Source organism: Petaurus breviceps, unplaced genomic scaffold, assembly GCF_028583685.1.
Source record: "Petaurus breviceps papuanus isolate PSGF00001 unplaced genomic scaffold, PetGlider_PUasm1.0 223, whole genome shotgun sequence".
NCBI lineage: Eukaryota > Metazoa > Chordata > Mammalia > Diprotodontia > Petauridae > Petaurus > Petaurus breviceps.
Genome location: NW_027185884.1, coordinates 386167 through 400547, shown reverse-complemented (window position 1 = coordinate 400547; position 14381 = coordinate 386167). Strand labels below are relative to the sequence as shown.

Here is a 14381-nt window from a genome sequence, read left to right as displayed (position 1 = left end):
GAGGGAAGCTAGGAATAGTTTGGCATAGACTTTGGAAGAGCAGATTTCTATGGATTAAGAGAAAGGAGATGAATGATTTCTTTTTTTTTTTTGGAGAGGGGAGGGCAGGGCAATTGGGGTTAAGTGACTTGACCAACTTCACATGGCTAATAAGTGTTAAGTGTCTGAGGCCACATTTGAACTCAGGTTCTCCTGACTCCTGGGCCAGTGCTCTATTCACTGTGCCACCTAGCCACCCCAAGATGTATGGTTTCAGGGAATAAAATTCTACAGGTGAAGTCAGACCAGAAGATAGTGGAGTCTGTCAGTAATGAAATTTTGAAGACATTAAAAAAATTCTGATGAGAAGGAAAAAATAAGGGAGTTGTCTAAACAGGAAAATTTGGATATCCAGGGAACTCATCAAGTACCTCAAAAAAGTTTTGAAGACATGTATAGAAAACAGACATAAGAATAGATAGAAGATTTTTTTAAGTTAGAAAAATCCTATAAAATTAATGTCAGAGGTGCTAATGATCTGAATGAACTGAAGCATAAGTAGAAAATTGATGTTTCTGTGGCTACAGTGAAAAAGGAGGATCAAAGAATAGACGAGACTACTGTTTGGGTTGAGTGGAACAATACTAATTGACGAAAAGGGCAAATTTGTTCTAATTTTCCTTACATTTTCTCTGGCAAGGAGAATGGTCTTTGGACTAGAAAGGAAAGAGCAAATATGGTCAAACAGAAAATTGATAACCAAGGTAAGGAAAGAGCAAGAAAGCAACTAGCTACCTTTGATAAACTCAGGTCACCTAGCCCCAATGAATTATATCTTTGAAAATGAAAATTTATGAAAAAACAATGAAAAAAATGATCAGAAGTAATAGTTGATAGTAACTTCTGAAAGACAGTCTAGAATGAGAGCGTTACCATAGAATACGACCAGGGCAAAAGGCTTGTTTCTCAAAAATGGAAGGGAATTTGTTCTGTGAATATTGGGTTCAGTCAAAGGGCCACATTTGAGGACCTAGAGGGCCACATGCAGGTTCCCCACCCCTAGTCTAGAAAGTTTGTACAAATGAGCAGATGAATGAGCTTGACTGATTCCTGGCAAAGCTATAAAAAAGTGTTAGTAAATGGATTTGGTTAATGAACATCTAGTAAAAGAAAGCAGTGGTCACAAAGATCAGCATGGATTCACAAAGAACAGGTCAGGCCAAGCTACTCTTTTTTTTGTCAAAGTTACTAAGCTCAAGGGAATGCTATGCATATGGTTTACTTAGATTTCAGCAAAACACTTGCTAACACTTGTGGAAAAGATGTAAAGATATGGGCTAGGAATTGGTATATTTTAATGAATTGATATCAATGGTCCAATGTCAACTTGGAAGGAACTCTCCAAAATAGTATCTATATTTGTCCTCATGCTATTTAACATCAACTTAACAAATGGAATATGGGGGAGGCTTGGCTAGTTACCATTTGTTTCTGAGAAAAAAGATGTAGCAGTTTTAGGGTAGTGTACCTTTCATGAGTCAACAATGTGATATGGCAAAGAAGAAATGTCCATCTGAATAGTCTTTCTGTACTCCAACCTTGTCAGACCTAGGGCCTTCTCTTTAGTTCTAGGTGTCACATTTTACAAAAGAAAATGATGAGCTAGAGATTGTCCAGAAGAGGGTAATCAGGAGGGCCTTGAATTTGTGCCCTTCATGGGTCAGTTGGAGGAATGGGAAATGTTTAACCAAGAAGAGCAAAATCTTAGAAAGTTGGAACATAATAGTTGTCTTTAAATATTTATAAGTCTATCTCGTGGAATAAGGACTAGATTTGTTTTGCTTGCAAATAGGATTGAAATTACTCAAAGTTGTACTAAAGTTAACAGGCTTTATGTAAGGTAAAATTTCCCAACAATTAGTGAAATTGGTTGCCTCAAGAAGTAGACATCACTTGAAGGCTTTGGGCAAAAACTGGATGGTCATTTTTTCAGGTACATTGTATAGGGAATTCTTATACTGAAGTTGTGTGATTCTGTGAGGCTCAGAGAGGCTGTCAGTGGCAAAAGTCACAAAGTTAGTTGGAGAGCCTCGGTTTCTCTGATTACTACTGAAATTCAACACTGCCATGACCACCTCCTTCAACATCTTCAAATTACAAAGAAGAGCAAACACAATGGAATTCCAAGTTGTTTTCAGAAAATTTCAAATAGCATATTTAAAATGGATAATGTTGATCTGAATAATAGAGCACTTCTTGTGGGTAACTGCATTTTGGAAGATCTTATTTTAATCTGATGAGAAGTTGGTTAATTACTTGGGGCTGTCATTTAAAATCATTCACATGTATGACTTAGAATATAAAGGGCTTTCTTTTTAAATCTTTCAGCTAAGAAACTTCTTAATTATTGTCTTTCTGACAATGGATTTGGCATTGTTTCAAAAAATAAAAACGGAGCCCAACTTCCAAATATATACACAATATTTATATAAGTAATGCACCTTTCTTGGGCTCACCTTCCTAATTTATGCCCATAGAGTTCTAGGAGTAACTGTGAAAGGCTGGGGTTTCTAGTACTGTTGTTTTCTTCATGTTCCACTACACTTCTCTATATTATTAGTCAAATTAATTAGCTTTTTGAAAGAATATTTACTATGTGATATATAACAAAGTCATTTGTTATAGAAATATCTTCCTAAACTGGGGACATCTTCTCCCCTTACACATGCAACATCTCTGGGGAGCATATGTAGTGAAAAGGAACACACAGCTCCTGTAAATAATTTTCTCCTTTCATAGAGTCTTCATGAAGTTTCACTTAACTGTAGTTCTCAGCTGGGGTCTTAGGATCAGTGTCTTTGCATCATTCTAAAACTGCCTTTCCTCAGGGTATCTACTTTGTACTTAGTTTTTGTCTTTCAGCTCCTAAGGTCAATGTTGCCATCAGCTGTTTAATGCTCTGGTTTCACTGCTCCAAAATCCTTTGACATTTGGGACTTTACAAGGTCATCACTTTGTCAATGTGGGCAGGAAGGAAAAGAACTTGCTGTTTCTTCCCTAAGTACAATTTCTTCTCAGGAGTCCTTAATCACAGGATTTTCTACCACTGGACTCGTCAATGCTAACTTTTAAAAGTCCCTAGAGATGTGATTAGCTTATTTGGTTAGCCAACAAACTATTCCCTTCTTGACTTAATCAAAGATGTGCACATCCCTTAAACAGATCATAGACTATGAACCACTGTGCTTCTCAGTTAATATTTAATCATGTCCTTATTCTGATTACATTGCATTAATTCAGGTGGGGTGTAAAATATCTCTTCTTAAAAGAGTAATGTTGTTGCTTTTCAGTCATGTCAGTTGTGTCTGACTCTTTGTAGACCCCATTTAAGTTTTTCTGGTACATATACTAGAGTGTTTTGCCATTTCCTTTTCCAGTTCATTTTACAGATGAGGAACTGAGGCAAACAAGGTTAAGTGACTTGACCAGGGTGGCAGAGCTATTAAGGGTCTGAGGCCAGATTTGAACTCACAAAGATGAGTCTTCCTGACATCAAGCCCAGCACTCTACTATACCACCTAATTGCCTAGAAAAGGGTATAAATTTATTTTTTGTAAATTTTATCTTTCATTAAATTCCTCCTACATTTTCTTACCATGGTATAGAGATGATCCTGAGTTCCTGAAGACTGTGCCAATTCTATTACCTGAAAATCTGATGACAAGTGCTAACTACTAATAAATCCTAACCATAAAAACTAGCCATGTGACCTTGGGCAAGCCACTTAACCCCAACTGCCCTCCAAAAAGAAAAAAAATAAATCTTGACCATGATGGAAAATTTTCAAGTGCAAGCCCAGCAATAAACTGTCTCCATTGCCTCAGGAGCCACAGGCTTGCTTTTTCCACTAGAAGTTTTCAAGCAAAGGCTGGCTAGTCACTTGTTAGACATGTTGTGGGGTAACATTTGGAAAGATAGCCACCAATTTCTCTTCCAACCTCTAATCCTGTGATTCTGGTTTTAGACTAGCTAAGTATGAAGAGAGAGGTTCTTTAATGGAAGTTTGGATACCAGGTGAAGGATTTATTTCCTTGGTAGTACTTTCTTCACAGCAATGCCTTGAGAGTATTGGGTAAAACATGAAAATGTTTTAAAAACTTGGAGCAAAAGGAGCAATTTTAAGGAATTATTATTAAAAATATATCACGTCAGGCATAGTGGCACATGTGTAGTCCCTGCTACTGAGGAGGCTTAGACTGGTGGACCACTTGAGGTATAGAGTTCTGAGTTATCATAGGGTTCAAGCTGACCATGTGCCTATATGAAGTTCAGCACCAATATGGCGAACCCCTGGGAGCACAGGAGCACAGCACTAAGCTGCCTAAGGAGAGGCAAACGAACCCAGGTCAGAAACAGGGCAGGTCAAAGCTTCCATACCATCTAGCAACAGGATCAGGGTCAAGACTGGCGACTAGGCCAGCCTAGGCAACAGAGGGAAATACAGTATCAAAAAATACACACACACACACACACACACACACACACACACACACACACACACGCACACATATGCACAATACATACACATGTCTATATGCATGTGTATATATGTAACAACAATGCTACTTGCAGTTTCTGTGGGAGTGTAACACCGGCACATGGGAGGGCTGCTAGCACAGGTTCTGGATCTGCTTTTCTAAAGAAAAGCAACTCAAAAGGGGTTAACAATGTTTAATCAAACATAGGTATCATTCACTTAGTTCAGGGGGAAGAGTCAGCACCCTGAACTTCAGAGAAAATACAAACAGAAATTACAAGCAGAAATAATAGCATAAAGACCAACAGACAGGGCTTCTAACTGTCTGACCAAATAACACATACATCACAGATCAACAGACATCTGTCTGATCATTACACAACATCTGGGTTTTCAAAGCTGGGGGCTCCTTAAAGGCTACCCAGAGTCTCATCTGGCCAAATCACACGGACACTCTTCCCATGAGTGAGTCCCAAAGCAAAATTCTAACCTCAGAGTATATATACATTTCTGCAGGGTCAGAGGGCATCACAACCCTTGTGATCCAGGCTCATGTGACTCAAACTCATGTGACTTAGGCTTCCATGTGACTTAAGCAGGATGGGAAAGATCTTCCCATTAAGCAAAAAATACACTAACAATACAACATATAAGAGCATATTTGTATTTATACATGTATATGTAATACATCACAAAAAATAATCATATGATGCTCAATTCCTTGTAGTATATGGATGAATGAGGGGGGCAGTGTTACAAGAAACTATCATAGATATAGGTCATGCCTGGTACACCTCAAAATGAAAAGAATCTTTTTACTGGCCCTTAAACAGCACGAATACCATGTACCGGTCTCCTTTGTGCAGTACGTATTAATTATACTGCTCAGAGAATATTTATAATGAATGAGGGTGTCAGATGATCTGATTCTCCTTCGTGCTAATAAAGATGCTTCTTACACAAAGAAGAGAGAATGGAAGTAATTTTCTACATTGATATTCTTAGGAATGTTGATAGGTTACACATGTGATCTATGATGAATCACTATTAATTTCTCGTCTCAAACCATAAAACCTAGAGGGCAAGGGTGACAGTATAAACTCTTCAAGGAGATAAATCTTCCTACTTTGCTCAGTATGGTGATCATTCCTTGAAATAAACTTAACTGATGTAGCTAATTGCTAGGAGAGTTCGTTTAAATGTAGTTAATTCTTCCCTAACTCTACCCAGCATGTATTCTTTACAAAGTCAGGTCAAGTCTATCTGTTATACCCCTCACTACATGTACACAAACATATACACACATAAATACATACATATATGCATATACAGAGATATATCTAAATCTACAGATTTATATCTATACATATATAGAGATGTACATATAAAAGATGAAATATATAAAAAGATGACATATATAAAAAGATGACACATACCTGTGTGTGGTGTGTGTCTGTGTCTGTGTGTGACTTTTAGGAAATACAGTATGCACATATGTAATGGTAATGGGGATTTAAAGATCTTCCCTGCCTTTTGTATTGGCAATCAAACAGGTACTTAGCACCTTGTTTCAAGTTCATGATTGTATCAAGTATTAAGATCCGGAACTTGTGAATCCCGCAGTGGGAGGAAATTGCTGACATAACAGGAAGAGGCTGAACAGGGAGGAGCTACTACCATATATAAGGAAAACCCCAAGCCCAGAATTGCTGAGAGAGACAGAACTGCTAGGATCCTGAGAACTGCTATGAATTGAGAACAGAATGGAGAACAGAGCTTGTGGTGGCAGAACAAGAGAACTGAGAACCGAGAAGAGAATTGAGAAGATTTGAACTGAGAAATGAGAAGAGAGGAAAACTGGGAGGAAGCATGGCTGTGGTGACGGTACTTTGTCTGTTTTGATGTTACTTTGTCAGATTCATCTGTTGATAGAGAACATTGCTGTTGTTATAGAAGCCCTGGGAACTTGCTGCTGGTTCAGAAGCCCTGAAAGAGGATGTTCTTATTCTATGTTTACAGAAATCCTGGAGGAGGATCTTGATGGTGTTTTCAGAGGTTCTTGGACTATACTGATGATTTGTGTTGATTTCTCAGACCTTGTTTGTGGGTCTATGTTGATTTCACAGGCAGAAAGTGAATTGATGATGGTGCTGGATATGTGCATGAATGTTATATTGTGGCTTTGTTAATCTTTGTATTCCCAGGAACAGAAACTGTGAAGGACTCGAGGTGGACTAGACACTGTGAGCTTCAGTATGGAACAAAAACTGCACAAGCAGCTGGACAAGGACCTGACAGCTGTCTGCCTTTGAACTCAGGTGACAGTTGGGTAGATTTGGGCAGGAGCTGGGACCATGGAAGAGAAACCATGGAAGCTGAGAGCCTGCCTTGAGTCAAGATGAAAAGACCTCTCCTTGGGTATTTAATGCAAATTTAAAATAAAATTGAAATAAAATAATTTAATGTGGCCTAGGGGTGGAGAACTTTGACCTTTACATTTAGATGATTGAGTTAAGGACTTCTCCAATTAAGGAGAAAGAAGGCTTTTTATTGAAGAGATTAAGACAATGTGACCTAGGGGTGAAGAACTTTGACCTTTGTACTTTAAGGAGACAAGCCTCTTTAAGGATGACTGAATTAAGTACTTACTAAATGACTGTACTTTGTTTAAAACTAGGTGACCACTTTGATGAAAACTATGCGGCCACTTTAGTGATCATTTGTAATACTATGAATGCTATACTTTGATTTCTGTGAATGTTTTGTCTTAGTTTGTTACTGAATAAATAGAGAGTTCACTATACCGTGTAATCAGAACCTTGAAGCTGTTCACAGCAGCAGTCCTCTGGAAAGCTGCTCATGATTGGATTTATAATACACACACGTACACAAACTTCCATGATGCAAGCACCTATCCTGAGGATATATTTAGTGGGGAAGGGAAGTATGGTACAAAAAAGGAGAGTAAGTTCATTCATCCTGGACCTCACCATCAGTCTTCAGCTTTCCATTCTATATGTGCTGTCTCACTAGAATGTTTGCTTCTTCAGAGCAAGGGCTGTCACTTTCCTATTTCTATTTTCAGCACTTAGCACCATGCTTGGCACAGAGTAAGAACTTAATAAATACTTTTTCATTCAGCCATTTTTCTCCCTTATGTGGCCTGAAGGCTATAATCAAAGCTTTCCTAAGCCCAGACAAAAGATTAAGTTCAGATCATTTTATAACATTTGAACTATCTTTTAAAAGGAATCAACAAGGTCATCAAGAATCATTTTGAAAATAACCAATCTTGTTTTCTGCTGAAAACATACCTCAAATATCTCTTGCTAAATAGCACATAAGACAGCCTAAGGAATAGATACAACACAATTTACAATCAATAGAAACCAGTTTCACAAGGGAAAAACAAGTAGCTAAGGCAGAAACAGTAGGCTTTGTAAATACAAGCCATGTACTGCATTTGGCATCCATGCAATGGAATCATGCCCAGTGCTTTCCTACCTGAGAAACTGATCTAACTTAAACCTGGGTTTTGTGCTTTTCAACCAAAAATCCACTGCAATGATTTCTTTCTGAATTTCATTCTTATTGAGTGAACTAAAATAGTATATACTGTATACTTTATACCATAACTAAGTAAATCCAAACCAAAAATTATGTACACAGAAAGGTTTGCAAAAAAGGTGAAGGGATGGAAGGAAAGACTAATGGAAAGAAGGAAGGAAGGAGTGAAGAAAGGAAGGAAAGAATGGGAAAGAAGGGAGGGAGAGAAGGAAGGAATGGAAGAAGGGAAGGAGGTAGAAAAGGAAAAGAGGGAGGGAAGAGGAAGAGAGGAATGGAGGAAAGAAGGGAGATGGAGAAGGGAGAGAGATGGTAAGAGGAGAGAGGGAAAAAGAGAGTGAGGGGAGGGAAAGTAAGTGAAATGAAAGAAGAATAAATATATTTTCTATCTTCATTGATTTTAAAATTCCTGGCTCTTCTTACACTTGCTCCTTGCCTACCTTAAGGAAGAGACATCAGGAAACACATTAGACATATTCTATATATCTCTACCTTCACTTCCACTAGTCTTAACATCTGTTTTTAAATGTTAAAAATTATAGTACAATTATAGTTAAATATATAAAAGAGGTAACACTGCATGATGGATAGAGAGCTGTCCTCAAAGTCAAGATGACTTGAATCCAAGTCTTGCTTCTGACTCTGTGTGAGCCAGGGATGTGCCTGAGTCAACTTATACTGGCAAGAGCTGATTGTTAAATTTTCAGTGTGAACATTTATACTTTATAAATTGGCAAACAATGGCAAACAATGCCAATCGGGGCTTGATTTGTTTTTTTAATGTTTAGAATTTTAAAATGATGGGGAAATATTAATAATGCAGAGTAAATGTAAAAGATGTCCTATCTGGGGCACTTCCCCTCCTCCTCCCAGAAATCCATTTGTTAAAACATTAACCAGCACACTTATCCCTTCCTTTTTGTCCACTCTGGACAAGTCACTTAACTTCCCAAGCCCTCAGGCAGCTATATGGGATTAAAATTTTCAGAACAGGCTTTAATCTGCATTGATAGAAGGAGTCACCTCACTAAGAATTCTTTATGCCAGTGACATCTTGACCCCTTCTCCAAAAACAAATATAAAAATCTTGAAACTTAGTAAAATTTAAACTTAGAAAATGTTATTACATCTTACGTGAAGTTTGTACACACTCATTTACAATTTTACTTTTTATCACTAAAGTAAGTTTCCAATTTCTAGTTTCAAATAGTAATTACACACATGAGTGTGTGCAAAATACAGTCTAAAGGCTGAAAGAAAATAAACCTCTCTGACTTATATTACAGGAAAGTATCATATATACCCAGGCCTGGAAAATACCTGGACTCTACAACAGTCAGTAAAAATGCCATTCAGTTAAGGGCATGCATTTAGATACAAATAAGTCTTTTAAACATTTAGCTTGTTAAAGCATTATCATGAACATTTATAATAACTGCACACATAAAAATCCTTCAAACTTCCTGAAAATTCAGATTTGGGGGCCAATTTTTCTTAAAGTACCCTGGACAGCAATTTTATTCATTTGAAAATAGCAGTCTTTTTTTTTTTTTTACACTATACTCTTTCACATAGTTACAAAATGCCAGAAGATGCCTTAAGAGTATATGACAACAATCTGAGAAAATAAAAAGAAGAAAAACTTGTCCTTATCTCAGTCTAATTTCTAAATTCCACTAGACCTCGTAAACCAGGACGATCTACTCCCAGGGCGCATGTGGTACAAGGCAGTAAATATCTTTCTCACTTGGTGTCCCCAGTTGTCTCAGAATTTCTGGGTAGTCAATAGGCCTCTGTCCAACTCCACCAATCTCCTCCCCCGTATTTCATCTGAATAGTCCCTGGCCCCAGTTCCTTCCACTGGCTGGGAAAATTGGCAGACAAGCCACGCTGATAAGGGCATTGAAGTCTCTATTTGGCTACTCTAAATCTTCACACCAATACTGTCCAGGCTGTAGTATAGAAAATACACCTTCTGCAATTCAATGTTCTCACAAAAAATCCTTACAAAATTCAAAAGCTGGGCTGTCCTCTCTTTAGCCAGTGTTGCTACCTGATTACACGCTTTCAATGACACAGGTCAAAGAAGAAGGAAGAAGCTGGAAGCTATACAAATTATATGAATAGCAGCAAGGAAGAAGAGATGGAACATTTCATTACTGGGTCAAACTGGATTAATATGTTGCTTTTTTTAGATTTGTCTCTGAAACAAAAAACCATGCAAAACTTTGAGCTCATTACAACGGGTCTAACTCTCATTTGTGTGGTGCATTTGAGCTTTTTAACCACAATAGCAAAACATACTGATTAAGTCACATTCCAATAATGATAGTACAAAAGTGGCAAAAGGCAAGAAGAGAGGCAACAAAATTCTTTAGTCAAAATATGAAAGAAAATGAGTATAACAAATGTTAGCAAGAAACTCAAACGAAGCGATCAAAATCATGTCTAAACTGGCCAAGTATTTCTTGTTTTTCATGAGAGATTAGTCACCATTTGAGATATACAATTTGAGATTATAAAGTAGTGAACTGGCATTATAACCACCAGAACCTATATATCTGTAAGAGTATAGTGCTCCAAAGTAGTTGGGTTTTGACACTTATTCTAAAGATACTGGCATTTTCCAAAACATTTTTTAGCAATTCCTTTTAAAGGAAAAAAATGTTTTCAGGAGCAATTTGTGAGTAAAAGAAGAAAATGTCTTGTTATTTAATACTCATATAAAAAGTTACTTATTTAACAAACAAACAAACAAAAATCCCTCAGCATGATCATCCACCTTATTTAACAGACTTGCATCCAAATGACTGTGTTCTTTGTATTCCTTTCAACGCCCACACCCACATCCATCTATCTTCAAAGAATGAAGGTTTGCCATATTAAGAATATTTAGAAACTGTACCACAGCCATTAATAGGAATTCTAGAAGTTCCAGAATTATTTGAGTAATGGAAGCATCATTAGACTTTCATGGACACTCCTTCAAAAGAGATGACTTATTTCAGTATAAGTGTTCTAGTTTGTTTATCTAAAAGCTGCCACACTGTCTTATAGTCCCACCTCATATGCTGTTTTTCACTATGGAACTTTGAAAATGTATATTTTAGTTTAGCTAAGCATATACATTTTTTTGCTTATTTGTCACAAAAAGGGAAGATCAAAGAAACTAACTGAAACTTTTAAATGCTCTTAAAAGTTGTCCTTAAAACAAATCTATTTCAGTTGCAGGACTTTATTATTTAGTTTAGAATATATTAATTCTGTGAAATTTAGTCTGCATTGTTTCATTCCCCCAATTCTCCCAGGGTCTTTTTCTCCCCCAGTACTTACGCCATGATGCCTGAGAGATGAAACATTTCTGCTGTGATGTATGATAAATAGCTGTATAGGAAGACAAAGAGTGGCTCAATCACTCGGATATTGTGGGTGAAACGGGTGGTAAATGCCGCTATAAAGCCCAGCAAGATTCCAATCACTATCCCCCCGATTCCCACCACAAAGAAGTTAGCAATTCCAGCAAACACGTCAATGGTCTCAATTGTTTTCATCTGGCAAAAGGACTTAAACAAATTGTACAGCACCTGTGGAAGAAAGAAATTTCATCAGTACACATCAATGATCTTTTTAAAGTCCTCCATTATTTCTCTTAAGATCAGGACAGAAAATAAACAACTACATCCTACCTTGACCTTCCAATGAGAAACTTTTACTATTTTTTAAGATCAAATACATATATATATATGCATATTTATCTCAAATGTAATCAATAACTGATTTATTAATATTATCTTTTAGCCTTGGATTGGATAATGAAAAATAAAGCTATCACAAATATTTTAAACTTTTGAACAAAACAGGCCAACATTTCAGATTTCAACCTTTTTTTTTCTTCTAAAACATTTAACAGTTCAGCATCATCCATTTTAAGGTGAATGCTATGAAACAATGATTTGTCAGAATATATCTAAAGGAGGTCCTGTATTCCTTTTAACACATGGTTGGCACCCATCACACTCTTCTTCTGTGTTACAACCTCTGCCTCACTACAAGCATGACAGATAGAAAGCTGCTCAGTACTTACAGGAACTCATTTAAACTCTTAACACTCCTAACCTGTTCCCAGAGAAGTTCTTCCAATTCAGCATTGGGTCAAGAGTGAAGATCTCCATGCCAGATCTGCTGCTGCTTAAAGCAGGGGTTTTTATCTTGGGGTCTGCAAAATTTGTTTTCAAAATGTTTTGGTAACTGTATTTTGATATAATTGCTTTCTTTTGTAATGCTGTGTATTTTATACATTTAAAAGCTTTATTCAGCAACGTGATCCACAGGCTTCACCAAATTGCCCAAGGGATCTACGGCAAACATACACAAAAAAGTTAAAAACATCATCTCAAAGGGTAATTTTCTTTGAGTAAAGTGAGTATGTAGGAAAGATAGCGAATAACTTTCTGCTTATCTGTAGGGATGTAGTCTAGGCAGCTAGGTGGCTCAGTGGATAGAGTGCTGGGCCTGGAGTTAGGAAGATTCATCTTCCTGAATTCAAATCTGACCTCAGACACTTTACTATCTGTATCACCCTGGGCAAGTTACTTAACCCAGTTTGCCTCAGTTCCTCATCTGTAAAATGATCTGGAGAAGGAAATGGCAAACCCTTCTGCCAAGAAGACCTCAAATGGGGTCACAGAGAGTTAAACAACTGAACAACAATAATAGATGTGGTCTAACTATAAAATTATCAGACATCTTTATGTAGTTTCTAGAAATTAGTCAAGTTGTGGCAGCTAGCTGGTGCAGTTAACAGAGCACCAGATCTGGAATCAGGAGGACTTGAGTTCAAATATGACCTCAGACACTTAAAACTTACTAGTCATGTGACCTTGGACAAGTCACTTAACCCCAATTGGCCTGCCTGCTCCCCTCCAAAAAAAAGCAAAAAGAGAAAAAAGAAATTAGTTAAGTTATGGTTACATGATATATCTCCCCACCCCATCCAAGTATATTCATATGCAATATACATAGAATTAACTTGATTGAAACTTTACAGAATAATGGGCCTAGAGATAGAGAACTCTAATAATTACTTTTGATGGAAGAGATTGTGATACTTCAACAGCCTCTTAATAGGCATCCTTGCTTTTGTTTTAGCCCCTTACCTCTCCAAATTATCTACACAGATGCAAAATGGATATTTACAAAGCAGAAGTCAGGCCATGTCACTGCTCAAGAATTTTTCATGGCTTTTTAGTACTTCTTGGATAAAATTTAAAACTCCTCAGCTGGGTATTTAAAGCCCCTCATAACCTGGTCCCAACCTACCTTTATATATTTATTTCACATTACCCCTCTTCATGTATTCCAACTTCCATCCATACTGACTTATTTGCTGTAAATTTATTTGGCTTTCCATTCCTAGTCTGTGTGTCTGCATTGGCAACCCCTTGTCCCTAGAATTCCTTCCTTCCTTCCTCCTCTCTGCCTTTTAGAATCGTTAGCTTCCTCCCAGGTTCATTTCTGACTCCACTTCCCAGAGGAAGCCTTTCCTGATCCCCGAGTTATCTGTGTTCTCACCCTTATCGAAATAAGCTTGCTCTCATTTATGAAGTACTACCATATAAATGAAGTACTACCGCAAGAATCCAGCTCCAATAGAGAGCCTCTCCTGATTCCCTAATTGTCTATGCTCACCTCTCCTCAAATCATCTCGCACTTATTTTCCAAATAAACAAAGTTTCACCCCCAATAAAATGTAAATTCACTAAGGAAAAGAACTATTAAAAAAATTTGTCTTTATATCCCCAGGACCAATCACAATGTTTTGTATATAATAATTAATAAATATTTCTTGATTTTAATTTCTCAGTTTAATTTCAAAAATTCTGTGGACCATGTGTGTTTGCATGGGTGTTACATGTATGTGTATCTTTCAGAGGTTACCAGAGTACTGTTTCTGTGAATCACTACTTCAAATACTCCTTACACAAAGGGGATAACTTCATATCTAAATTATTTAGATTATTGCAAAGGATTCTGGCTAACTTCCCTCATTTTCATCTTTCTGACACAAATCCAGAACTGTAAAATTAATCTTCCTCAAACATCATTTTTCTCATCTCCCTTTCCTAGTCAAAAATGTTTCAAAAGCCCCCTGATACTCACTGTTCTAGGCTAAAGTATTCTGCTTAGGGATTCAGTCTCCCTGATCTTGACCCGTTCTATTTAGCAAAACTTATTTCTCATTCTTCCCTAACACATTCTTCCCTAGTCTCCACAGTGCCCCATAGAAAACATGCTCATTCCC

The 14381-nt window shown here is 37.2% G+C and overlaps 1 protein-coding gene across 6 annotated transcripts in view; it reads right to left on the bottom strand.

Moving 5' to 3' along the window:
- Positions 1-14381, bottom strand: part of SLC9A2 (solute carrier family 9 member A2) — a 221658-nt gene that overhangs the window by 62798 nt on the left and 144479 nt on the right. For all 6 annotated transcript variants that reach the window (XM_069094923.1, XM_069094918.1, XM_069094919.1 and 3 more), the window contains one exon: positions 11414-11664. In XM_069094923.1, the coding sequence (XP_068951024.1) occupies positions 11414-11664 (251 nt within the window). The remainder of the gene's footprint in view (positions 1-11413; positions 11665-14381) is intronic.